This window comes from Phodopus roborovskii, unplaced genomic scaffold (assembly GCF_943737965.1).
Source record: "Phodopus roborovskii unplaced genomic scaffold, PHOROB, whole genome shotgun sequence".
NCBI classification, from domain to species: domain Eukaryota; kingdom Metazoa; phylum Chordata; class Mammalia; order Rodentia; family Cricetidae; genus Phodopus; species Phodopus roborovskii.
In genome coordinates, this window is record NW_026126470.1 from 28,696,233 (window position 1) to 28,721,755 (window position 25,523).

Genomic DNA, 25,523 nt, shown 5'->3' on the forward strand with positions numbered 1-25,523 from the left:
CAGGTGTGTGTGGGTTGTCAACTGTGCAGAGGAGAAAGCAGCGCTCCCTTGACAGCTTTCGGTAGAATACAGAAGGGTTGGGTAGGGGAGACATTTTGTTCTTGTTTTTCTAGAGTTTCTGGATGTATTTTCTATTCCCTCATGTGTCTGTGGTATAGACACATGTCCATGTGTGTGGTGTGTGCCCTTGCCCACGGTGGCATGTGTGTGGTGTGTGCCCTTGCTCATGGTGGCATGTGTGTGGTGTGTGGCCTTGTCCACGGTGGCATGTGTGTGGTGTGTGGCCTTGTCCACGGTGGCATGTGTGTGGTGTGTGGCCTTGCCCACGGTGCCGTGTGTGGTGTGTGGCCTTGCCCACGGTGGCATGTGTGTGGTGTGTGGCCTTGCCCACGGTGGCATGTGTGGTGAGTGCCCTTGCTCATGGTGGCATGTGTGTGGTGTGTGGCCTTGTCCACGGTGGCATGTGTGTGGTGTGTGGCCTTGCCCACGGTGCCGTGTGTGGTGTGTGGCCTTGCCCACGGTGGCATGTGTGTAGTGTGTGGCCTTGCCCACGGTGGCATGTGTGTGGTGTGTGGCCTTGTCCACGGTGCCGTGTGTGGTGTGTGGCCTTGCCCACGGTGCCGTGTGTGGTGTGTGGCCTTGTCCACGGTGGCATGTGTGTAGTGTGTGGCCTTGCCCACGGTGGCATGTGTGTGGTGAGTGCCCTTGCCCACGGTGCCGTGTGTGGTGAGTGCCCTTGCCCACGGTGGCGTGTGTGGTGTGTGGCCTTGCCCACGGTGCCGTGTGGAGGCTGGAGGCGGTCACCAGCTGTTTCCCTCTCCTGCTTTCCACCTTATGTTGTGAGAAGTGTATGTGCTCACTGAACTCAGCGCACACCGATTCGGCTGTGCACCAAGCCCCAGGACGCTCCCACCTCTGGCCCAGCGCTGGAGTTGATATGTGAGAATAGATTCCTGGCTTTGCATATGGGTGCCAGGGACTTGAGCTCAGGTCTCTAAGCGCGTACAGCAAACGCCGTATTGACTGATCCCTCTCCTCAGCCATAAAATGTATTGCTCAACACTGAAGTCCTGTGCAGGACACTTCCCCAAGTTCTAGGGACATCTGGGTGATTAAAGCGCTTTAAGGGGTTAAATCCTAGTTACATTTCAGTCAGGACTATTTGCTAGGGCTGAGGTGAGTCCAGACACATATGAAAATATATCTTCTCACCACTAAGGGGCACCAATGCCCTCCTAAAGCTGTCCCTGTGGCTAGGGCTCAGAGGACAGGTTGTGAATCCAGCTAGAAATCTTCATCTGCTTCCAGAGGTGGTGTGTGTGTGTGTGTGTGTGTGTGTGTGTGTGTGTGTGTGTGTGTGTGTGAACAGGACTCCGGTGTTGACACCAAAACAGTTTTGGGAATTCTGGAGCTCACATAGAAGCTCTGTCTCTTAGCTTGGGACAAAGGAAGCTCGATGACCTTTGTGGCGCCTGTGGCCATACACAGATCCCTGGAGCGGCTCCATGAAGGAAGTTTCTAGAAATGGGCTAAGCACTAGCAGTGAGTGTCACAGGTTGTCCCTCTTCCTGATTTACAGTGGCTCACCTGCCAGACTGTCTCAGGCAAAGGTTTGGATTTCCGATCGGAAGTCCCACGGTAGAAGCTTTCTGGTTCCATTGTAACAGATTGCCAGAGTCCAGAAAGCCTAAGCAAGCCTGGTTTGTTACCTTAAGGCTTTGCTGGTCTGAGCATGATGGCCTCTCACTGGCATCCGAAGGGCTGGTTTCTTCCGGAGGCTCTAGGGGGCAGTCCATGTTCTTTATTCACCAGCTGCTGGAGGCCACCTGCTCTCCTGGGCCTGTGACTTCCTCCTTGAACACATTAGACTGAATATTTGCTTCTTTTCTTTCTTTCTTTTTTTTTTTCTTTTTTTTGGTTTTTCAAGACAGGGTTTCTCTGTGTAGCTTTGTAGATCAAGCTGGCCTCAAACTCACAGAGATCCACCTGCCTCTGCCTCTGCCCCCGAGTGCTGGGATTAAAGACATGCACCACCACCCAGCTGGAGTGCATATTTTCATCTCTGATTGTCCTTCCCTGGTGAAAACTCTCCTCACAGCAGTTAGGAGAAGGGTGCACTTTTGGGAACCCCCACGGTTGAGTTAGTCCACCCTAAGCATGCAGGATAACACCTGCATCTCAAAACTCATTACGTGGGTAGCATTCACACAGACGTCTCTGCCTGGTAGCATTCACACAGACGTCTCTGCCTGGTAAGGCTCAGAGGTGCTGTGTGTTAGGATGCTGGTGCCTTTAAAGGCTTAATGTTTTCCTGTCCATTGTGTCAGGAAATAGTCTCCAAACTTGTTTCCCCTTATTTTTGTCCATGGTAGAGGGAGTGGTGGTCGAGGGTAGACCTGCTTGGGAAGCCAGGTGGGGAGTATTTCCCAAGCTTCTCTGAAACTGAAGATGTACCCTCAGGCATCAAAGGGGAGGGTCAGTCTGAGATGACAGCATGAAGTTTAGTTCCCGGCACTCCCCCTGCTTCTACTGAAAACTCTTAGTGGCCAGTGGGGGCAACGTTCTACCCGCATCAAACAAAAACCAAACTTCAGACCCACATGAATGTGGCTGGCCACATGAAGGGTGTGGCACAGGGCTGTGGTGGCCTGGAATGGGTAGACTGAGCGAGTGTTCCTTTGGAGACTTGTCCCTGACTGCCCTGTTGGAAACAGACAGGGGACAAAGGCTCACAGCCTTTGTAGGTCTCCATCCTTTTTGTTTGGGATGCCAACCCTGCAGGGTCAGTGTGGCGACTTCCTGTTAGTCAAGGAGGGCTCCTTGCACTGGGGGGGGGGGGTTGGGGGTGGAGTTACAAAGTCAACCTCATTGCCCTCCGTTTCCTGGTTAGAAGAGGTGGGCTGTTGTTTACGAGTCCTGCAAGTGCCCACCCGGCTGTGGGCTGTCTTTTTCCCACTGGTCCCCCACTCAGGATGGGGCAGCCAGAACCCAACCCTGCTGCATCGTCCTTCCAACCTCTTATGGTCTCTGTGATCCTTCCAAGCCACCCTTGTACAACAGGGATGAGGGAGGCAATCCAGAAAGTGCCACCCAGCTCTGTGAGGGCTCCGATGGAGGCGCAGGCAGGGCAGGACTCTTTCCCATTCGCCTAGAGCGAGATGAACTGGATTCACACTAACTCGGTCCTTCTGCTCAAATCCTGCTGTGTGGCCCTGGGCAGGCCCCTCGTCTGTCTATCTGTCTGTCCTGTCTGTCTCTGTATCTTAACTCTCTCGCCTGTAAGCAGAGATAGTCAAAGTACATATATCCACCGAGGCCCTTGTTAGGATCGATCGTAGTAATTTAGGTAAATGGGACAGAATAAATGCTGTGTATGTCCAAGTCATCCTCATGGTCATGGCCACTGTCACCATCATCACCATCAGTTATTTCATAGTGTGACTGCTTAGTTCATGATCCTACCTGTGAAAGACCGTGTGGGGTGGGCTTTCCGTGGGGGGGGCGCCTATTGCTTGCAGGAGATGCCTGGAGCTGTGCACCCTCTTGGAATGGAGGTGGCAGCTGTAGCCTATGGGAACCTGTGTGGCCGATACAGGTCTTTTGAGTCGAAACTTCCTCAGAGGAGAAACCGCCAGGACCTTCTGGCAACAGTGTGGGGGATTCCTGCAAGCTGTCCCCAGGCAGTCTGAACACAGACTCTGGTTTGAATCGGGGAGCCCCCTGGAGGATGGAAGAAAAACAAAGAGAGGCCTTTGTTGAGAGAGACTTGGGGCTTTGAGAGTGAGGAGGGCCTTGTTCCCAGCTTGCTTGTGTAGTGTCTTCTGGTCAGGCGTGTCTGTTATGTTCTGCACTGGGCACTGCTGGGGCTGTGGGCCACCCGATGGCTTGTTTCATCAGTCCAGCTCAGCGGAAGCCAGGCTCGGAGCTGACTTGGGGTTAGCTTTGGGCAGGCTTGGGCTGTTTGTTCAGGTCCTGCCTCCTCTCTGTACCAGCATAGGTCTCTCATTTGTCTGCTCCGTCTCTGTGGGAGCCGATGGGGTCTGGGGCCACCTCCTCAGCATTCACTGCCAGCTGTGGAATCTGCTGTGTCCTCACATGCAGATCCTCTCCGGCAGGGGTGTGGCAGCCTGCTTCTGGGTGACCTAGGAGGACTCTCGTAACATCTGCCCAGGTGTTAGGGTGAAGAGCCGTCCCGGCTTGCCTGGAACTTACAGGGGCTAGAGACTAGCGACAGACTCAGGTGGTCCTGGGCAAACCGCGCGAGCTGACCCCTGCTTGGGTGTCCTAGTACTAACCCAAGTCAGGAAGGAGACGAGGCTTTTATGAGCATGGTGTCACATCCTCCCTTGGGCTCATCAGCCCTGCCCAGGTCAAGGTGTGCACGGCTCACCTCAGTGGACCTTTTATTAAAAGGTCAGGGTGGTTCCTGGCTGAAGATTTATTTATTTATTTCCTCATTGTAGGTGTGGGATGGGTGACTTTGTTGAGAGGGAAAAAAAAAAAAAAAATCCGTTTCCCTCAGGAGGGCGTGGGCTGGCATGAAAATCACACTAATTGAGGCTTGTTAAGAGGTACCCTAAATTCCATAATTGTCTGTCCTGATGGGCTCAGGTTTGGGAGAGTCGCGATGCTGCTGCTGATAATATGACAATAATAGCTCCTTTTATTGGGCCCCAAGATGTTTAGGCATATCAGTGATTTTATCCCTGCCCCCTGCCCGTGTGTGTGGTGTGTGTGTGTGTGTGTGTGTATGCGCACACACACATTGGCTGGTACCTCAGGTGCTGCCCACCTTGTTTGTTCAGACAGGATTTCTTATTGGTCTGGAACTTTCCAAGTAGGCTGTCTGGCCTGCCAGCTAGTCCCAGGGACCTTTTTGTCTCCCCTCCACAGCACTGGGATTACAAGCATGTGCCATCATGCCCGGCTTTTAAAATATGCAGAGTCTAGAGGACCAAATTGTGGTTTCTGTGCTGCCAGAGCAGGCACTTTACACACTGACCCATGAGCTCAGAGTAAATCTTCCTTTTTAAAAAGGAGAGCACGATGCTCAAGGAGTGCAGGTAAACAGACCGAGGCTCACAGCAATTCAGCAGAGGGGCTGAAGCCTTTCATTTCCCCTGATCCAATGCTGCTTAGAAATGGAGTCGCCAGGCTCGGGGCACAGATGGCTCAGTGGGTAAAGTGCATGCTTGCTATGCAAGCATGAGGACCTGAGTTCAGATCCCCAGCACCCATGGAAAAATATGGGTGTCATAGTACACATCTGGAACATCAGCACTGTGGGATGGAGACAGACAGATTCCCTGGGCTCAGTCAGCAAGAGACCCTGCCTCAAGAAACTAAGGTAGGTAGGAAGGCCGTTGTGGAAGACATCCAATGTCACTTTCTGATTATCATACATACACCTGCACAACACGGGCAAGCGCACCACACCTGCACACACACACACACACACACACACAAACACACACACACACACATGCGGGTGTGCACACACGCGCACACACATACACTCATGCACACACACGCACGCGCACCTACACACATGCATGCACACGCATGCACACACGTACACTCATGCACACGCACACACGCACACACATGCACCTGCACACACACGCTTGAGCACACACACACACACACACACACACACACGACGGGGAAGGAGCAAACTAGAAATGCATAAATTAGGATCATGAAGAGTATTGTAATTTTTTTTCAGCATCATAGAAACTCAGATGTCTCAGATTCCAACCCTAGGCCATCGCCATCACAGCAGGAGGCAGGGGCTGAGGTGGCTCGGGGAAGATGCTTCCGGCTGTCGCTCAGTCAGTCAGTGCTCCTGCTGCCCTCCTTGTCCATCTCCCAGTCCCTTTCTTTGTGGGAGAAGCGACTCAGCATGCCACATCTCTTTGCAGTCAATATGTGTGGGTTTTACACAGGCCCAGAAACTCATAGCTCTTGACACAGTGGAAGGAGCGGGGTGCTCCCACGGGGTGCTCCCACGGGGCGCTCCCACGGGGTCCTCCCACGGGGTGCTCCCACAAGTGCTCCCACAGGGCGCTCCCACAGAGTGCTCCCACGGAGTGCTCCCATGAGTGCTCCCACAGAGTGCTCCCACGGGGTGCTCCCATGAGTGCTCCCACGGGGTGCTCCCACGGGGTCCTCCCACGAGTGCTCCCACGGGGTGCTCCCACAGAGTGCTCCCACGGGGCGCTCCCACGGGGTGCACTGGTCCAATAAAGTCTCTGCAAGTATTGTCCCAGTCACTGCCTGAGATTCCTCTTTGCTGGCAACTGCTAGTGCCTGTGAGAATGACTGCACAGGAACAGATGGGGTCCCTGGCTCACTGGGACCTCAGCCCTCCCTCAAGGGCCCAGGGGGACAGTCCCCACGTATCCTGAAACGGCCCCACCCAGGAATGGGGCCATCTGCTTGCTTTTAATGTTCCACGGAGCAGACACACGATGGAGTCCGGGGTGGTTCTTGCCCATGTGCTCATCTCTCTTGACCTCAGGAGTGATGTTATCTGCCATGCTCTCACGTAGCCAGGAGGCCTTCAGCGCTAGACTTCTCAGCCTCCAGGGCTATGAGAAATGAAGGTGTCACCTTTGTTCATTACCCGGCCTCTGGGATTCCATGACAGCAGCAGAAAAGCCACCAAGACTTTTCTACTCCCCTCCCCTCTGAGGGACTCTGATCATCCATATCAACCTTCCTTCTGATCTGTGCCTCCCCTTGTACAATGGGAAGAATGGCCAGCGGCCACCATTTCTTATCTCTCTTCAGTGCCTTGCAAATCATCCATATTTACTCTCTGATCCCTCCAACCCACTCTGGTTCCCTTAACCCCTGGGAGCACCAGGAGACTCCTCTGCCCAGGACACGTGTGCAGGGGTCCTCTCTCCTCATTTGGCATCTGGGCATCGGAGAATTGGGGACATCAAACTCATCGCTTTCTCATCTCAACGCAACACCCGACATTGTTTTTCACTGTATTTGCTAAGAGCAGGGGGAAAAAAATGTGTTTATATTACAGAATATGTTTGCAATTTAGACTCACACAGAAATTTCTAGAAAGAAGGTAGAACCAAGAAGTTGAGAAAGTAAGCTGGTAGGTATATGTATGGGAAAGAATGAAGGTTGGGGTGTCAGGGAGCCACCGTGAATGCTTGAGGTTTGTCACCCGTGAGACCAGCGTTGAGATGTCTACCAGGTCTCCTGAAAGCGGTAGCTTCACTCACCACGGTGGACGGTGGCGATGTGGCTCTCAACCTGTGGGGTCACACTTCGGATGTGCATGTTATGATTCGTATCAGTGGCAACATTACAATTAGGAAGTAGCAACAGAACTTTTTTATAGTGTGTGTGTGTGTGTGTGTGTGTGTGTGTGTGTGTGTGTGTGTGTGGGGTCACCACAGTACGAGGAACCGTGTTAAAGGGTCGCAGCATCAGGGAGGCTGAGAGCCACTGTTCTAGGGCATCAGAAAGGTCATTCGGTCAAAGGAGAGAAACTGGCAGGTAACAAACAATTCCTTGCACAGATCCAGGGTAAGAAGGTGGCCATTAGTGGGGGAAGCTGTGGTGTTTGGAGGTCCTGGGGGGCACAGAGGACCTGTTCACTACTGCATTGCTGGCTAGACGCTTCCTGCCCATACCCTGGGGTCCCCTGATTAGTTGAAGGCCAGGGACCAGCAGTGTTTCTGCATCCCCATGGTCCAGGGCAGATGCCATTTGCAAAGGAAACTTCTGCGGATAGGCTATAAGACTGCCTGCTGCGCTCTGAGACCGGCCATCTAAGATGTCCCTCAAAATGCAGCATTTCAGTGTCTGAAGCTTTACTGAAAATGAAAATGAAAAAAAAAAAAAAAAACCCACTCCAATTTCTCAAGCTACTTAATTTGATTTAATCAGAAACGTGGACCTACAAAAACTTCCCCTGCAGGCGGAGAACCCTGCTGAGAAATCTCAGCCCAGAGTGCAATTAGCCGGAGAGAATTACCAACACTGGGAAATAAAACCCCGTATGATAGAGCCTCCCAATTATGGGGACAGTGTCAGTTATTCACTCCAAATATATATGTATTTATCCCATCATCTTGGCGGGTTAATGATACAGGCGAGGCGACCTACTCTCATTATTGCTCAATAATGGACCATGGAGATGGCGTATCTCCGCCTTTATTTTTGCTGGCACATCCTAGCACTGAAGCGCATTAAAGTAATAAAATTAAGCAAGGCGTCCCTGTCCCTCCCACCCTGTTCCCGTAACCCCCTTATTTACAGCAGACTGAGCTAGAAAGAAAGTTTTAGAGCAATTTAAGATGAGGCAATGCTGGATATGTAAATCCTGTTTTATTGGCAGTTGGGGCAGCTCGCTAAGATGCCTAGCAGCCCTCAGTTTATGGGCTGCTCTTGCTTGGGGTAATTCTGTGTCAAGGCCACATGGGGGAATCATGGGTAGTTACACATGTCTTCATTGTTTTGTGGCTATCAGGGCCATTCTTGTCAGCTGCAAATCTGTTACGAAGCCTGCTAAGCTTGAGGGGTTTTAACTGTGTGTATGTGTGTCTGTGTACATGCATGTGCAAGCATGTACACGTGTGAGTGCCCATGGAAGCCAAAGGTTGGTGTTGGTGTCTGTGTTGGCTCTTCTCCACCTTATTTTTTCCCAGCAGGAGCTCTCGTTGTCCCTGAGCTTGCCTTGAGCCCCGGGGATCTGTGTCTCCATCTCCATGAAGTGAGATGACAAGCATGGGCAGCTCTGGCTTCCTTTTCCATGGGTTCTGGGGATCAAACTCAGGTCCTCGTGCATGCCTATCAAGCCTCTGGCAGCTGAACGGAACCCAACGGAGTTGAATGACAAGAGCAATTCTTACATGTTTTAGAAATGCCCTGCTCCTGGAGCCTTATTTCCAGCCTTTGTTGAGTGGTGAGGACAATTTTGAAGGAGGGCGTGGGCGTGAGTTTGGGAGCACAGGTCCGCCTACGTCCAGTCCTTCTCTGTGTGCTGTGGCCTTCAGACATGCTATATAACAGGAGGACTCAGCAGGGCTTGGCGCCGTTCACAGTGAGCTATGACCAGGTCCAAGGGCAAGGGGAACCATCACCTTGTAAACATTACTGTGCTCAGCAGAGCTATTATAAAAACAAGAGGCTGAAAAGCCAGCCGGTGAGCAAGTCAGGGCTGGCCAGAATGCACACCCCTTCGCCCTCCTCTCCCTTACCCTCCTTCACTGAGTCTGACTGTGCCCAAACCTGCAGCAGGCGAGAGAAAGTAGGACCCCAGGGGTTGGGGATTCTACACAGCTCGCCTGCCTGTGCTGCAGGCCAGACAGCAGGAGACCAGGGCAGCAGGGCGATGGGGTCCCTGCAGGCGCATCCTCAGGTGGGCGAGTAGGGCAGTGTTTCAGAGTCGCATGCCACAGCATTGTGAAGAATACTGGGGGGTCTGAGTCACAACGTTGCACTTGCCAGCCACTGGGCCATCACCTGGGGGGACCCCAGATGCTTCGCTTCTGATAGGCAGATAATCCATGCCGGCAGCGGGAAGGGAAGCCTGGGCTTGGGGGACATAGAACCCAGACACAGGGCTTAGGGGACTCCAGGTCAGCAGGCTACTCTTCTGTGCACCCAGCTTGCACAGCTAGTACTTTAAGAAACCAAGCGGTTATTATTTCTCCTCTTAACTAGTAGGGATATCCATTCATGGGTTTTTTGCTCACTAATTTATTATCCATAACCCCTCAGGTGACTCACCTCCAGAGTACTCTTTACTTTGGTTTTGTTTTTGTTTTGAGCCATTTTCCCTTTCTTTTATTCTCCATATAAACAGGTAGCTGACTTTCTGCCCTGTGCCTTATACCCTCAATTTTCTTATGACTACACTGGCAGAAATAGAGCTCATGGGTGGGATGTGGCTGTGTTTTTGCCATTAAAGAGTAATTGCATGGTCATGGATTCTGCATTAGTCTGTTTTCTGTTGCTGTCACAAAATACCCGAGGTTGGAGAGAGAATAAAGGTTAACTCACTGCCAGAGACCCTCGTGTATGACGCTGGCTTCGCCCAGCTATGGTGACAGTCTGACAGTGGATAGCACCACGGAGGCAGAAGTGATTACATAGTAAGATAGGAAGTAAAGGGTGGGCGTAGTGGTGCATGCCTACAATCCCAGCCCTGGGGAGCGTCAGGTGGCAAGACCAAGGTTCAAGGTCATCTTCAGCTATGGATGAGTCTGAGTCCAGCCTGAGTGATGTGAGGGTCTGTCTCGGAACAACCAGATAAATAACAACCAGACACAAGAACCCGGTAGGCCTTGGCATTACTCGCTCTTTTTTTTGTCTTTTTAAATAATATCTCAGTCTCAGGAAAATCACCCCCCCCAGAGATAGCGTGATACTTTCCAGGGAAAAACCTCCATAGCTTTGCTAGCATCTACTAGGTATCAGATTTTTAAAAATACATTTTTTCAAAAATAAGATTTATTTTATGTGCATACTTGTCTGAGTGTATATGGACTATGTGCATGCAATGCCCGTGAGGGCCGGTAGAGGGAGTCTGATCGCCTGGAACTGGAGTTACAGGTGGCTGTGAGCTGCCGTGTGTGGTGCTGGGAACTGAACCCAGGTCCTCTGCAAGGCCAGTCAGTGCTCTTAACCACTAAGACGCCTCTCCAGCCCCAACCCCCGTTTTTCCATTTTGTGTGTGTGTGTGTGTGAGAGAGAGAGAGAATGTGTGTATGTGTGTGTGCGTATGTGTGTGTAAGAGAGAGAAAGTTTGTGTGTATGAGAGCAAGAGAGAGTGTGTGCATATGTGTGTATATGTGCATGTGTGTGTGAGAGTTTGTGTGTGTGTGTGAGAGCGAGAGAGAGTGTACACATGCCCCATCAACCCATTTCTAACCTGTGTAGACCCTGTGTTAAACGGCCCTAGAAGGCTATGTACAGTAACATGACTATTCATAAACATTCATAATTTGTGCGCTTGCGCTGTGGCTGCTGACATCTATCACTGTGAGAATAGGTCACATAAAGACCTCTTTCTTTTTTCCTACCCAGGCTGGCTATGATGGCGAGAGCATTGGAAACTGCCCATTTTCTCAGCGCCTCTTTATGATCCTCTGGCTGAAGGGTGTCATCTTCAATGTGACCACAGTAGACCTGAAAAGGTGAGATAAGGCTTCTGTGTCACTGACATAATTGGACCTAATTCCCTGCACACGGCACATACTCTTTCATGTATACAGGCATGCATACACACATACACAAGCATGCACATGTATGCTGCCAGGGACCATGGGCATGTAATGGCATGTCTGTCCTTTAGCCTGAAACGAAGACCGAGTGCTGGCCAAGTAGTGAGGTTTGTATAGAACTCAGGGGCTGCAGGAAGTAACGTTTGGGGGCCAGGGCTAGCCTGCTTTCCCTGCAATCCAGCGGCTGTGCGCCCTCCACCCCCAACGCTGCTGCTGGCTGGTAACACTGAAGAGTTAACTTTCCCATCTCTGCAGCCAGAAAGGGGTTGCAGAGGGATGAATTCAACCATCATCTGTTAGTGTATTCCTTGGCTTTGATCTCCTGCAAGCCATCTTATTAAGTCACGGAACACTTTCAAATTCTCAAGGGCTGTATCTCTCAAATGGTGAGGGCACTTCTGACTAAGCCTCGGCCATGACTCCAAATGCCGAGACCATCCACGCAGACTGCTCTTCCCTCCTGTCTAGGAAGCCTGCGGACCTTCAGAACCTGGCTCCTGGGACGAACCCTCCTTTCATGACGTTTGATGGTGAAGTCAAGACGGACGTGAATAAGATTGAGGAGTTCTTAGAGGAGAAGTTAGTTCCCCCACGGTAGGCCTCCTAGAACTGATACAGCTCTGTGGGTGCTTTCCTCCTTGGTCATGTGCAGGATGGCAGAGGAAGCAGCCAGCTTAGACACCTTGAGTTAAGATGGGCTCTGCTTCTGGTCTGGTTTCCTTCCTGCCGCGCTGCGATGGAAACGCCCTAACTAAAGGCAGCTGAAGGGAGGGCAAGGTCTATTTTCTCACAGTTCCAAGTTGTAGTCCACGATTGCAGGGTAGGGAGTCAGCCAGCCGCATGACGTTCACAACCGGGAGCAGAGAGAAATGCGTGTTGACACCTGCTCCTGTGGTCCCTCCCCTACCCCCTTTCTAGGAAGCAGAGCCTCCCACACTGGACGGGATCTTCTTGTATCAATCAGCAACCGAGCTGACGCTTAAAACCAACCTCTTTGTTTCCACAGCTTGGCAGTCAGGGCAGTATGGCCGAAGGTAGGGGGAGGTGGGATAACCCTTTCTCATGTCTGCTTCTAGAAGAGTGTGGACCCTCCAGGAAGTCAAACACCTTTACTAGACCAGAGAAGGAATTAGGTCAGGGACATCTGGCTGACCCCGTGTCCTAGGATTGGTCTCACCAGAGCCTGATACAACACAGCTCCCCCTAAATCATGTTTTTCACTCACCTTTGAGATTCATAGTTCACTAAACCAGTGTGGGAGATCTTGTCATTTTAATATCTGCCCAGAGGAATATATTTTCCTCCATTGCATTATCCTAACCAGCCTTTGCTTTTTTTTTTTTTGTGACCCTCCGATTTTGAACTCTTCAAGGTACCCTAAGCTGGGAACACGACACCCTGAATCCAACTCAGCAGGAAATGATGTTTTTGCCAAATTCTCTGCATTTATTAAAAACACCAAGAAGGATGCAAACGAGAGTAAGTATTCCTGTTCTGGGCTCTGTTCCCACACCGTCTTCCACGTGGCTGCTGGCGCTTTCCACGAGGGTACAAATGGAAGTCTTGAAATAAGGAAACTGCACCCATGTTTAACTCTGCGCATGACTTTGGTGAGACTGTTTCTAGAGTTTGGGAACTCTAGGATGCAGCACTCTTATGGGGAAACATTTTTAACACGCAACCGTTCCCTGCAGTGCAAAAATTGTTTAAACGGTGCCTCTGCCACTCTCCGCCTTGTCATAGGCTTCCTCATAAATGCTTAGAAGTGTGGCTGAGTTTGGGCTGGAGGGATGGCTTGGCAGTTAAGAGCACAAGCTGCTCTTGTGGAGGACTGGAGTTTGGTTCCCAGCCCCCACACTAGATGGCACATAACCATTCATAACCCCAGATCCAGGGCACCTGAAGACCTCTTCTGGCCTCCAGGTCTTTCTGGTCTTGCTGACCAGCCCTGCCTCAGAAAGAAAGTGCATCCAGATCTCTCTTTCCAAGGAAGGAAAAAAAAAATGGCAGCCACACCTGTCTCAGGCAGCCATTCACAGGCCTGTCATGTCTTAAGCATCTACTGCCCTTGCGTTTTAGCTTATGAAAAGAACCTGCTCCGGGCCCTGAGGAAGCTAGACAGTTACTTAAACAGCCCACTGCCAGATGAAATCGATGCCTACAGCACAGAAGATGTCACTGTTTCCCGAAGGAAGTTCCTGGATGGCGATGAGCTCACGCTGGCCGACTGTAACCTCTTACCCAAGCTCCACATCATTAAGGTATGTCTTTGCTCCCGACTTTGCATCCTTCGATGGGTGCATGAAGGAGGCTTTGTGGTCCTTTGTTCTGACTTGTGCTTGGGCCAGACATCGAAACAGGCCTGCAACACAGACTTGATATGAAAACTAGCGGCCGAGCTGCGGTGTTTAGATACGTGGAACCATGGGCTGCAGGTGTTTTCGTGAAATATGTGTGAATGTGGCCCTGCCTGGTGTCCTCACTGATATTCTCAGGGTCTCCTTGGCTTTATGTGGCTTGGAGATGACGCATTGTTGAAAATCTCAGGGATAAACATTGTTCTGGGGACAATGGAGGGGTGCCCTGCCAATTATTAATATCAGCCTTCATCTCTCAGCTAAGAGCAGCTGATATAGTCACCTGGCTTGGCCTCTTCTGTAGCTGGTGCCCTGCCTTCCTAGGTAGTTGAATGTGGTAGAACCCCCAATGGTCGTATACAACTGGGATTATTTGAGGGTGTGTTTTTGGTTTTTTTTACTTTTTACATTTTCATGCTTTATTTCAGTTCTTATTGGTCATCTGACCTAGCAAGTCAGAGCCTGTAGTGGCAACCCTAGGGATTCCCAGGCAGCTGGCCCGCCCCACACTTGGACTTCCGAGGTACTTCACTCTCTCCCTGTGGCTGCCACTTAACAGGCGATGTTGCTGTTATCACAGTCACTACCGCTATGTGTGTGACCCTCAGATGTCCAAAGGAGAAGCCCGTGTCTGGCCCCGAGGCATCTTGATTTTTATTAACGTCTCTCTAGGTCTAGAGCTGGTGTAGGACCATAAGGGTAAGAGGGAAACTCAGGGAAACACAAGTCAATGCCATGTTCTAAGTTTGCATGTTTAATTGGCTGGTGAAGTCACCCATCTGGTCCCCAGAGTCCACGCCTTTCTCTTCCTGAACATCTTCTTCCTGCTCCCTCCTCCTCTTCAGCCTTTAGCTTTTTCCTTCTCTCTTCTGTGTTATGCTTCAGGGAGATCTACTTAAGGCAGACATTAGCGAGGCTTTCAACAAGTGTCTTTATTAATAGCCTTGTTCAGGTCCCAACATCCAAAGTCTAACCAAGGCTTCTCAACTCTCCAACACCTAAATCTAGAAGCCGCTTTCCAATGAGGTCCATACACCAGGGTGCTTTGACTTAGTCCCTTTTGGGGATGGAATTTTAGTCTTTGCTGTGAATGATCCAGCATCACACAGGTAGGTACAGGATGCAGAAGGGATTGTAGTTGATCTGACAAAATGCTTGAGAAAAATCAGTGTAGTGGAGAAAGGCTTATTTTGGCCCATGGCTTCAGAGGTTTATACTCACGCTCAGCTGGCTCTGTTGATGTTAGGCCTATGGTAAAAAAAAATATGGCATGGGCAAGCAGCTCACTCTGTGGAAGCCAGAGAGCAGGAGAGTGAGGACTGGAGACAAGACCCTTCCCGGGCTCCCGGTGACCTAGGCTCCACTTCCTATTACCTAACCCGCTGGAATTAACCAATTGGTGAAGCTATCCTCACCAGTCGGGGACCAAACCTTCATTGTAAAAGTGTTGAATGTCCAAACCACAATAAAGAACATGAGAAATATCACAGCCACACAACATTAATCACAATGTGACTTATCCATATAAAAAAGAGGGGGCTGGAGAGATGGCTCTGTGGTTAAAAGCACTTGCTGCTCTTGCAGAGGGCCTGAGTTTGGTTCCCAGCACCCATGTTAGGCAGCCAACAACCACCTGTAACTCCAGCTCCAGGGGTTCCCTCACCTTCATCTGGCCTGTATGAGTACTCGCATTCAGATGAACACGCTCACATAGATGTAAAAGAGGGAAGGGTAAGCTTCAGGGATGGGAGTGGGGGTCGGGCGCCTAGAGTAGTCCATGGTGTTAATATAAGACATAGAAACAAAATCCTCAAGCCATTTAGCACTTATAATGCTAAGCTATTTAATGACCTCCCAGAGCAGAGAGCACTTCTGAAGGAGATGAGAGCCAGTCCAAGGGAATTATGGTAAAACACAAGAGTGGAGAGATTTATAATTTATTTTCCTTCCTGAAACCCACTGAAAATGATATTAAAAATAGAGTATTGGGTTCATCATTCACAAGCCTATAAAAGAATGACAGGTCACCCACAAATGAAAAGAAATTTAAGAGACAGGGCTGAGTGTGGTTATATATATATATATATATATATATATATATATATATATATATATATATTTTTTTTTTTTTTTTTTTTTTTCTTTTACACCCTAAGAAAGTTTCCTTGATCTTCAATTTGAGTCTTTTTTTTTTTTTTTTTTTTTTTTTTTTTTTTTTTTTTTGAGGCAGGGTTTCTCTGTGCAGTCCTGTCCTAGAACTCACTCTGTAGACCAGGCTGGCCTCGGACCTCCTGCCTGTGCTTCCCTAGTGCTGGGATTAAAGGCGTGTGCCATCGCCGCCAGGCCAGAGTTCTTCAGGAGGAGATAATTGGGCTCTGAAATGCTGAGATCTTTGCCTGGAGGGCGGGGTGTGCACCGGCAGTGGGGGAAAGATTATAGAACACACTTTTGGGCTAAGTCTCTAAAGAGAGGGAGTTGAAGGAGGGTTGTGCAGAGGTGAGGTCCTTACAGCCTGTACCCAGGCGCTCACCCTCTGGGACACCCCGGAAGGAGATGGGATAGCAGAAGAGAAGGGATCTGGCGTTCCGTTTTGTGGCTGCTGAGCTGTGGGAGAAAGAGCTCCTTTATTCTGGCGCTAACTGCTTAATACTCTGATGCTGACCTCTAACTCCAGCTCTAACGTGTCCCTGGGGCAGAGTAGAAGTCAGTGGTTCCCAGTTGATGCTTGGTTGTGAGTACTGAGTTTGCTCTCCAATGGCTCTGGCCCGCCCTCTTATTGCCCCCACATAATTTCTAAGCAAATGGTAGCTCCAACACGTCTGCTTGCTAAACCATGGCTAGCAACGAGAATGAATTGACACGGGGCTACCGTATAGCTAGAGATGATCAAAGTGGAGAAACATGATGAGGCCGCATCACCTAAGATCAAATGGACAGGTCCTAGACGTTTAAGTTCGCAACGGGAGAAGGGGGGGGAAGGAAGGTGAGGGAGGACAGAGAGCAGGGTGAGGAGAGGGAGAGGAGGGAGAAGAGGGAGGGAGAAGAGGGAGGGAGAGGAGGGAGAGGAGAGGGAGGGAGAGGAGAGGGAGGGAGAGGAGGTCCAAGCAGAGCATGACTTTAATTAAGGAGGGCCAGACTCTGCTTTATCTAAAGACTAGCCTGGACGGACTGACTATTCGTGCAGAGGATAAAGCCGGGGGCCTTGCTTATGTAGGCAACTGCTCTACCACCCAGCCACATCTCCAGCCCTTGGTATTTTGAGGCAGGGTCTCCCTATGTAGTTCTCCAGCCTCTACACGAATCTTGGAGCCACGTGCATGCTCCATCATACACGACTGTCTTATTTTTATATCAGTACTGTAATTATCGTCTGCTGAGTATCAAGCCCAGGCAAGGGCTCATGCATCCTTAGCCCCAAAGCTCCGCTTCCAAGGCCACGCCATGTTTAGGAAACATTCCCAGAACAGCACAGTGAGACGCCACTGAGATTCTGTAGTGGGGGGGGCGGGGCGGGGCGGGGCGGGGCAGGGGCAGGGCGGGGGCGGGGGCGGGGCAGGGTGGGGCGGGGCGGGGCGGGGCGGGGCGGGGTGGGGAGCCTTTAAGAACTGCACTTGTGTCCTTTGCATTGTTATAACAGGACGTCTGGGGCAGGGATATGCAGGAAAGCTTATTTATCTCAGCTGTAGAAGTTCCAGAGCATGAGTCAACTCTGGTGGGGACTTCATGGCATCCCAGTGTAAGTGTGGGTGTGGAGGAGACCCAGCTAAGACACGAAGTGACCATGTGGTGAGACAGAGAGAGACCACAGCTAAGACAGGAAGTGAGCATATGGTGAGACAGGAAGTGACCATGTGGTGAGACAGGAAGCAGCCCGATTTGCTCTTGCATAGCAGGCCTCCCCCACAGAATTAACCTGAGAGCCATGAGAACTACTTCAGTCCCTCCTGAGTGCATTGTCCCAACAATGTCCTCCTCTAAAAGCCCTGATTCTTGAAGGTCCCATCACACACTGTCCCACTGAGACCCGAGCTTCCAGCACTCAAACCACAGCAAACAGTCAACAATGCTCAGTAACAGCGGTGGTGATGGCACAGACAGACAGCAGACCCAGCCGTGGGGGTGGGGATGCGGGTGGGTTCATAGCGGCCTCAAGTATCTCGTGACATCAAATCAGAAATCAGTGGCATTACCTCTAGAGAGGACAGGGAAGGCTGTCTGGTGTTTATAGCAAGAGTGACAGAGACTTGGGCTCGGTGCCACCTAACTACCCAGTCCCTACGGACACAACGCTGCCATTTACCTGTGTGGTTTCTCTGTTCTTGTTCCTTTGGTGGGCAATTGCCTCAAGGTCTTAGGGAGAGGGAGTGATGTAATTAAATTTTAACTAAAAATAAAATAAATGTATGAAACGAGTCTACAGCTGGAAATTCGATAGGAGAGGACAAGTCCTTCCCATGAGCTGCTTCTCCCGGAGTTGCAGCCTCTTCAGTGGGGAAGCCAATCTGATGTTAGCACCGAGACCAAACAGCTGCTTCTGAGACAGAGTAGAGTCAGGATGCGGTAAAATGTGGTAAACGTGGGTGTTATCGCAGTCACGAGGTGGTGGGAGGCGGGGTAAAGGAGGAGTCGGAAAGAAGTGGAGAGGCAAACATTCCCTCCTTTGGCATCGCCGGGAGTCAAACCTGACAGATGGCATTAGTGGACTCTCAGAAAGGATGCGTCCTCAGCCTTTGGGTTACCAAAAGGGAATGTGTGTGTGAATGTGCAGATACAACAAATACTGCCTTGTTGTGCCCAGACTCTGAACCCCCAACACCACCAAGAGACCAGATCCTATGCAAAAGCCAAGAGTCTTTTTAATTATGCCTTAACTCAGGTCCTCTGTCCATCCGACATAGCGGGTAGAGGTAGGAGGGATCCCAAGCAGCAGGGGGCAGGGCATATGTTGGTGTCTGGGGAATCTCCTAGCTCCATAGCAACAGACTCAGGATTGGTACAACTCTGGGCTGGAGGAACCTGTCCTGAGTTGATTGGTCAGCTGCAGCTGCAGAAAGGTTGTTGTGCCTGGAGGCCATCACAGCACCATTGCTACCTACTGTATTCCACTAAAATCAGTGAAGCACATCAAAGCCACCAGCTAACTTCTGATTGGTTCCTTACCACATGGAGGGTACCTGGCAGTTTATTTCCAGTAATTAGGGGAAGGTCAGGCAAGGTCAGGGGCTCAGCACACCCTGCTGAATCAGGGGCTTACATCTGGCTGGGTCTTTTCTGCAGCCTGTCATGGCTGCCAAAGCAGGGGGCTGGGGGAGGTCCTGGGCTCAGCGTGACAGGAAGGTGTGGAGATGGCTCAAGCATCAGGACCCGAGTTTGAGTTCCTAGAACGCAGGTAAAGCAAGGCCGATGCCAGGCATGTGGTGTGTGCTTGTGATTCCAGCATGGTAAGGCAGGGACAGGAGAATCATGGGGTCACTGGCCAGACTCTTAAGTCACGGCTTCAAGTTGCAGGCTCAAGAAGAGAGGACAGGGCGTTGGGGTGAAGGCTCAGCAGTTGACACTCGTGCTCCAGAAAGAGTTCCCCGCAGCTGGCGACCCCCTGTGACTCCAGCAGCATTTAGGGGCATCTGCACACGCACGTGCACACACACACACACATGAGAAATATGTTTTTAATACAGTAAGTTGGAACAGGAGGGATGTATCAGAGGTTAAGAGCACTTGCTGCTCTCCTAGAGGACCTGAGTTCAGCACCCACCTTAGGCAGCTCATAGCTCTAGGCCCGTAACTCTAGAGGGATCATGGGATACAGCACTCTCTTGTGGCCATCACAGGCACCTGGACTCACACGCACGGCCCCCACCCTGCACGTACATATAATTAAAAAAAGTAAATCTAAAATGAAATTTAAAATATTGGTTAGCAATGAAGAAGGTCACCCAGTGTCAATCTGACCTCCACACAGCATGTGCATACTCTGGTATAAACATCATATGTAGTTACACAGGTGCATGGAAATGTATACACTGTGCATGTATAAACTGAAAGAGAAATTATAAGAGTCCATGTATGGGAGAGAGGTAGACATTTAACAAATATTCTCATTAATATTAAAATATCCAGGCCTGATGGTGCAAGCCTGTAATTGCAGGCCTGGGTTACAGAGTGAGCCCAAGGCCTACCTGGGTGAGTTAATAAGACCCTGTCTCCAGGTAAAAAGTGAAGAGAGAGCTGGGCTCAGGGGTGGAGCACTTGCTAAGCTTGTGAGATGAGACTCTAGGTTAAGACTTTTCAAAAAGGTCAGAAGTGAAGCAGGTGAGTGTCAACCAGAGAAATAAGAACTGGTTACCTGAGCATCCGGAAGTCTGCATTCGGGGAAGAATGCACCCTGACGATGTTTTGACTGTGGATTTCTGGCTTCTGGGACTATGCCATGCTGGAATGACTTCTTGCTCTTGGTTCTTCAGGTGTGGGACACTAGCAAAGTCCTGCATCCCTCATCATTGGGAGGCAACGTCCCCATCTGGCCCCTTCCTGACCAGGGAGGCGTCTCAGACTGCTGCGCTCCTTAGAGCATCCACCCCACTCGGCCATTTTCTTGTTCCCGCTGTCTCCACGATGATGAGGTCATGCTATTTTGTTCATGCAATTGACCTTTGCACATGGTAGAGTCACGGTTGAGCAATCTGCTTAGGGCAGAGAGATGGACTTCCGCAGAGGTACCCCACGCAGATGTTAGGGATTGCTGGAGACAAGATTGGGCAACTAGACACAGCTGATTCAAAGATCCTGATGCAGGCTAAGACGAAGGTTTGTCACGTGCCTTCACATGCCATGTAACACGGGAGCTGGCACAGGGAGGAAGCACTAACATGTTGTACACATGCACAGTGGATCCCAGGGATCATTTCTGGTAACTTGGTGGGCAGGACTGCAGGGATCTTAGATCAGTCGTTATAATTGTTGTTGTTTGTTTTGACACATTGCAAGAGAAGAAACTTAAAGGAGGGGGCTTATTTCGGCTCACAGTAAGGCCATCGCGGCAGGGAAGGCAGGGAGGCTTGGAGGATGAGGCATCAGCAGTCAGGACACAGAGAGTGGAGGGTGTTGGTACCCAGCTCCCTACACCCTCTTAATCCAACCCAGGCCCCCAGGGCATGGGGTCATGTCTTCTACTGTTAGGGTGGGTCTTTCTACCTCAAGGGACTCAGTCTAGAAACTCCCTCACAGACATGGTCAGAGGTTTGTGTCCTAGGTGAGTCTATATTCTGCCAGAGTGATTGCATTTGGGTCCTGTATCCCTGTCACCTTTCCTGTTCCCAAGGTGCCCTAGTAACATTATAGTGCCACCAAAGGCAGCCCAGACGGCGTCAGGAGCTAGGCGGTGCCTCTCTGTGTGACAGATTGTCTGACTTGACCCACGTGAGTCTTTTCCCTTTCCTCAACATTCCCTCTTGGTTTTCAGATTGTGGCCAAGAAATACAGAGGTTTTGAGTTCCCTTCTGAAATGACTGGCATTTGGAGGTACTTGAACAATGCCTATGCCCGGGATGAGTTCACTAACACATGTCCAGCTGACCAGGAGATCGAACACGCATACTCAGATGCGGCAAAGAGGATGAAGTGAGTGATGCTGGATTGCTTCCTGTCTTTCCCTCAGACGAGTGAGCGAGGCTTCCAGGACAGCCTTCTGCACATTTTCCCAGAAGTAGCATTTGCACAATATCTCTGACTCTCTAAATGCCACCGCAGGATGCGCGGCCTCGCAATTTGCCTACTCATCCCTACATCTCATCTATGCTAATCTATGTCTTTGAGATTCAGTTCTCTTGTAATCCATGTTTAGGGCAATGGTGTTTTGTGCTTTGTTTCAAAGCCATTGTCTTTGACTTCCATCCCCTCCAATTTAAAGAAATTAGTCTTTCTGTGATAGTTTTGATAATCACATATATAGCTTGCCTTTCTCTTCTTAAATATTAGTTTAAAATGAAATCTTGTTTTATACTTACACTTTAGGACAGTGTTAGATGGTATGAGGAAGAAAGTAAAAATCACCTAAATCTTATTCTATGTAATTTTTGATAACAAATTGGTGAATATTTCTAGAATGTTCAGTCTTTCATGTATGCCTTTGTGCACATGTGTGCGCGTGCACACACACACACATGTGCCCATGTGGATATACATCACACATAATTTCTTTCATACATGGTGTGGCATTTGTAAGAGGCTGATGAGGGAAGCTCTTGGTGCCTTAATGGCCATCACAGAACACTTACAACAAAGGATCTGCCCCTGATGAGCCACAGAGGGTTTGTAGGTCCCCTGCAGAGCCAAGGGACAGCAGGACCAGGGTGTCCTCTTCTGCCCCAGGATGCGGGAAAGGTGTGGAGAGCAAGCCCATGCCTTTGGTTCTAGCTCCCTTCCGGTACCTTCTCTCTCCTCCAGAGGGACTGTGACTTCATGGGAACCCTTTCTGTCACAGGCAGCTTGGAGAATCTCCCTGCCTCGTGTCATATGTGAGCCCAGGATTTCTGCTCATGGCGGTTCTTCAATGAGGAGGATGTGGCTGAGGCTAGCTCATAGGTGTCTACTTTCTATCTCAGTCTGATGCCGGGCAGGGCAACTAAATTCCAGAATGGAGGGGTGTCTGGTGTACTGTGGCATTCCCTCCGGCCCTCATTCCTGGGCTGCTCAGCATCATAGCCAGGCCCAGGGACGGGCTGCTGGGCTCCAGCCCAGTTGTGCATGATAAAATGTGGGGTTGCTTAGATGCTCCACCGGACTTCTCGGGTGAGTCCCTTCACAGTCGCACATCTTCCAGGAAATGTCTGTGGTAGACTTGGCTGAGGAGCATGGTGGGCGCTGGAACCCTCACGCCTAGTCTGCTCAGTGGGCGATTTGTTTGGATGGGAGTGAGACGCATTCAAACAGTAAGATCCCGAGATTGGGCAAAGAATGTCTGGTAAGGACACAAAGTCCAACGCTGAGGCCTCTTCACTTCCTGTCTCTTAGAGGCCTCAGCCCAGCAGGCCATTTCATTTGAAGGGAGAAGGTTTTCAGGGCCATGTCTAGCCCATGTCACCACAGTCCACGTGACTTCACATCTCTTTAGGAGTCAGCTTCTAAGCCTACTTTTACAATGTGGCATTCACACTTGGTAAATGAGTAGATGAAAGGGTGTTAGTCCTGTAAACTCTGTTCTTTTAGATATTAAGATGATCACCAACCATGAACCTTACAAATTAAACCTTTTCAATCAACTTTATTGTTTTTCTTTAGTTTCTTTTTTTTGTGTGTGTGTGTGTGCATGCGTGTGTGTGCATGCGTGTGTGTAGTATGTGTGTGTGTGTGGAGTATGTGTGTGTGTGGTGTGTGTATGTGTGTGGAGTGTGTGTGTGTGGAGTGTGTGTGTGTGTGTGTGTGTATGTGTGTGTGGTGTGTGTGTGTGTGTGTGTGGAGTGCGTGTGTATGTGCCTGCATGTGTGTGTCTGTGCACATGGGTGCCGTGCATGTGTGGCAAATGCATGAAAGGCCTGAGGATAATGTCAGGGATCACTTTACTCTTTTGGAGGAGGATCTTTCAGTCAAACCCAAAGCTCTGTCTCTCCAGACAGCTTGCTTTAGGGATCCCTCTCCACCTCTGAGGCTGGAATTACAAACCACACCCACATGACATTTACCTGTATTCAGGGGAGCTGAACCCCAGTACACCATTGCCCAACCATTTCTCAGCCCCAGTCAAGACTTCCAAGTGAAACCAACCTCCCTCCCTCCCTCCCTCCCTCCCTCCCTCCCTCCCTCCCTCCCTCCCTCTCCCTCCCTCCCTTTCCCTCCCTCCCTTCCTCTCTCCTTCCCCCTCTCTCTGCCTTTCCCATTTTGACTTAAAGGAATAAAATAAAGGTATCAGTGCCTTTAAAAAAAGATGAGATGGAATTTGAAGCAAAGGTTGCTGCTGTTTGGGTGAGAGATAATCTGTAAGTGAGCTATGAACCCCAGATGTGTTAGTGTCCCCTCAAGAGGCCTGAGCAGGTATAAGTGACCTCTTTGTCCAGGTGACTGAAACAGACATCTGTGGGTCACTCCAGTTACGGTAGTAGCTATAGGAAGCTGTAGGAAAGTGGCTCCTTGGGACAGTCGCGCTCAGTCCTGTCCTTGTGGCCAGCCTCACTCCCACACTGCTCTGCCTCCAGCCCCGCCCCGCCCCGCCCCGCCCCGCCCTGCCCCACCCTCAGTGGTGAAACCCTGATTATAACATTTGGAATGGTACACTTGCATTCTCGCTTTCAGTTGTTGAGAGCTGTTAATTAGAAGACAATTTTAATATTTTAATCAGAAAGCCCACTTTCCTGCTGGGGCTGACTGCAGACAACCACAGGCTGGGGAACAGCATGGCATGCTTATCCTTTCCAGGTCCTCCCAGCAACTGCAGAGGAAGAGCAGCCAGCTGGCAAGGCCTCAGCCCAGTGTGCAGACCCTCTGCACACACACACACACACACACACACACACTCCACACACACACGCACACACACTCCACACATGCACACACACAGCCTGCAAGCCTCAGCCCAGGGCGACCCCGCCCACACACACACACACACACACACACACTCCACACACACACGCACACACACTCCACACACACACGCACACACACTCCACACATGCACACACACAGCCTGCAAGGCCTCAGCCCAGTGTGCAGACCCTCTGCACACACACACACATGCACACACGCACACACACACACACTCCACACACACGCACACACACTCCACACACACACACACAGCCTGCAAGGCCTCAGCCCCATGTGCAGACCCTCTGCGCACACACACACACACACACACATATGCACACACACACACAATGAAATACTCAGACATAGAGAACATACAAAACACACACACTGAAATACTCAGCCATAGAGAACATACAACACACACACACACACACACACACACACACACACTGCCTGCAAGGCCTCAGCCCCATGTGCAGACCCTCTGCACACATGCACATGCATGTGCACACCTGGGCAAAGTCGCTGTTCTCAGTGCAGAGGGTTCAGCTTGAGTTTTGGACAGCTGTTGCTCTGGATGACACTGTATAGTCAGGGAGTCCCCAAAGCTGGCCATCGTTTGCCCTAAACTAGGACAGGTAACTTGGCCAGGTCGTGGTCCAAGGGAAATTGTGTTCTGCAACAGGAAGCCGCACCCTTGGATGGCATGTGGAGCCATCTGTCCGGAGAGTTAGGCCTCAGGTCAGAGCGCTAGTAAGGTGTTATCCTACACACTGTTAGCTTCTTTTTATAACCACCCCCATGCCACCCGTTCTGCCCTAGATCTCTCTCGGTGCTTCTGGGGTTGCCGGCTCTTTGGTGGATTTAACCACCCTCTTGGAAAGAAGCCATTTTTTCCTTTGAGGGTACTGCCAGCTCTTGCCTCTTACTCAACCCTTCCTGTAGTAGCTTCCCATAAGACTCTCGGGATGGGACAAGGACAGTGGCAGGAAGACTGGCCTAGGGTGGCCCACAGTCCATCAGATCAGCGGGCTCTGTCCCCCGACTGAGTGTCTGTCCAAGTGGCTGCTGTTTGTGAGTCTAGGTTAGATGTCTTTCTGAAGATTTGATTTTCGACGTACCAATACCTACCAAGGCGCTTCCAATCTTCCCATGCCTACAGGCTTCAGTGTAATCTTGTGATAATCCCAATACCTGGAAGTGAGTTAGGCCTTCCTGAGAAGGCGCCCCGCTTTGAGAACAGAAAATGTTTTCAAATGACGTTGAGGTCTTCAGTTGCTTATTTGATTTTCCCATTCAGGGATTAAGCACTTAGAGGTTCAACATGCGTCCAGCCCCTTTCCCCAGAAGGGCTTTTGAGGCAGTACCAAGAAAACAAAAACCAAAC

At 50.5% G+C, this 25,523-nt stretch overlaps 1 protein-coding gene across 1 annotated transcript in view; it reads left to right on the top strand.

Moving 5' to 3' along the window:
• Clic6 (chloride intracellular channel 6) overlaps positions 1-21,443 on the top strand; it is a 36,202-nt gene extending 14,759 nt beyond the window's left edge. The window contains exons 2-6 of the mRNA XM_051191910.1: positions 11,062-11,171; positions 11,727-11,852; positions 12,631-12,737; positions 13,338-13,519; positions 21,078-21,443. Of these exons, the coding sequence (XP_051047867.1) occupies positions 11,062-11,171; positions 11,727-11,852; positions 12,631-12,737; positions 13,338-13,519; positions 21,078-21,239 (687 nt within the window). The 3' untranslated portion in view covers positions 21,240-21,443. The remainder of the gene's footprint in view (positions 1-11,061; positions 11,172-11,726; positions 11,853-12,630; positions 12,738-13,337; positions 13,520-21,077) is intronic.
• Positions 21,444-25,523: the final 4,080 nt, after the last annotated feature.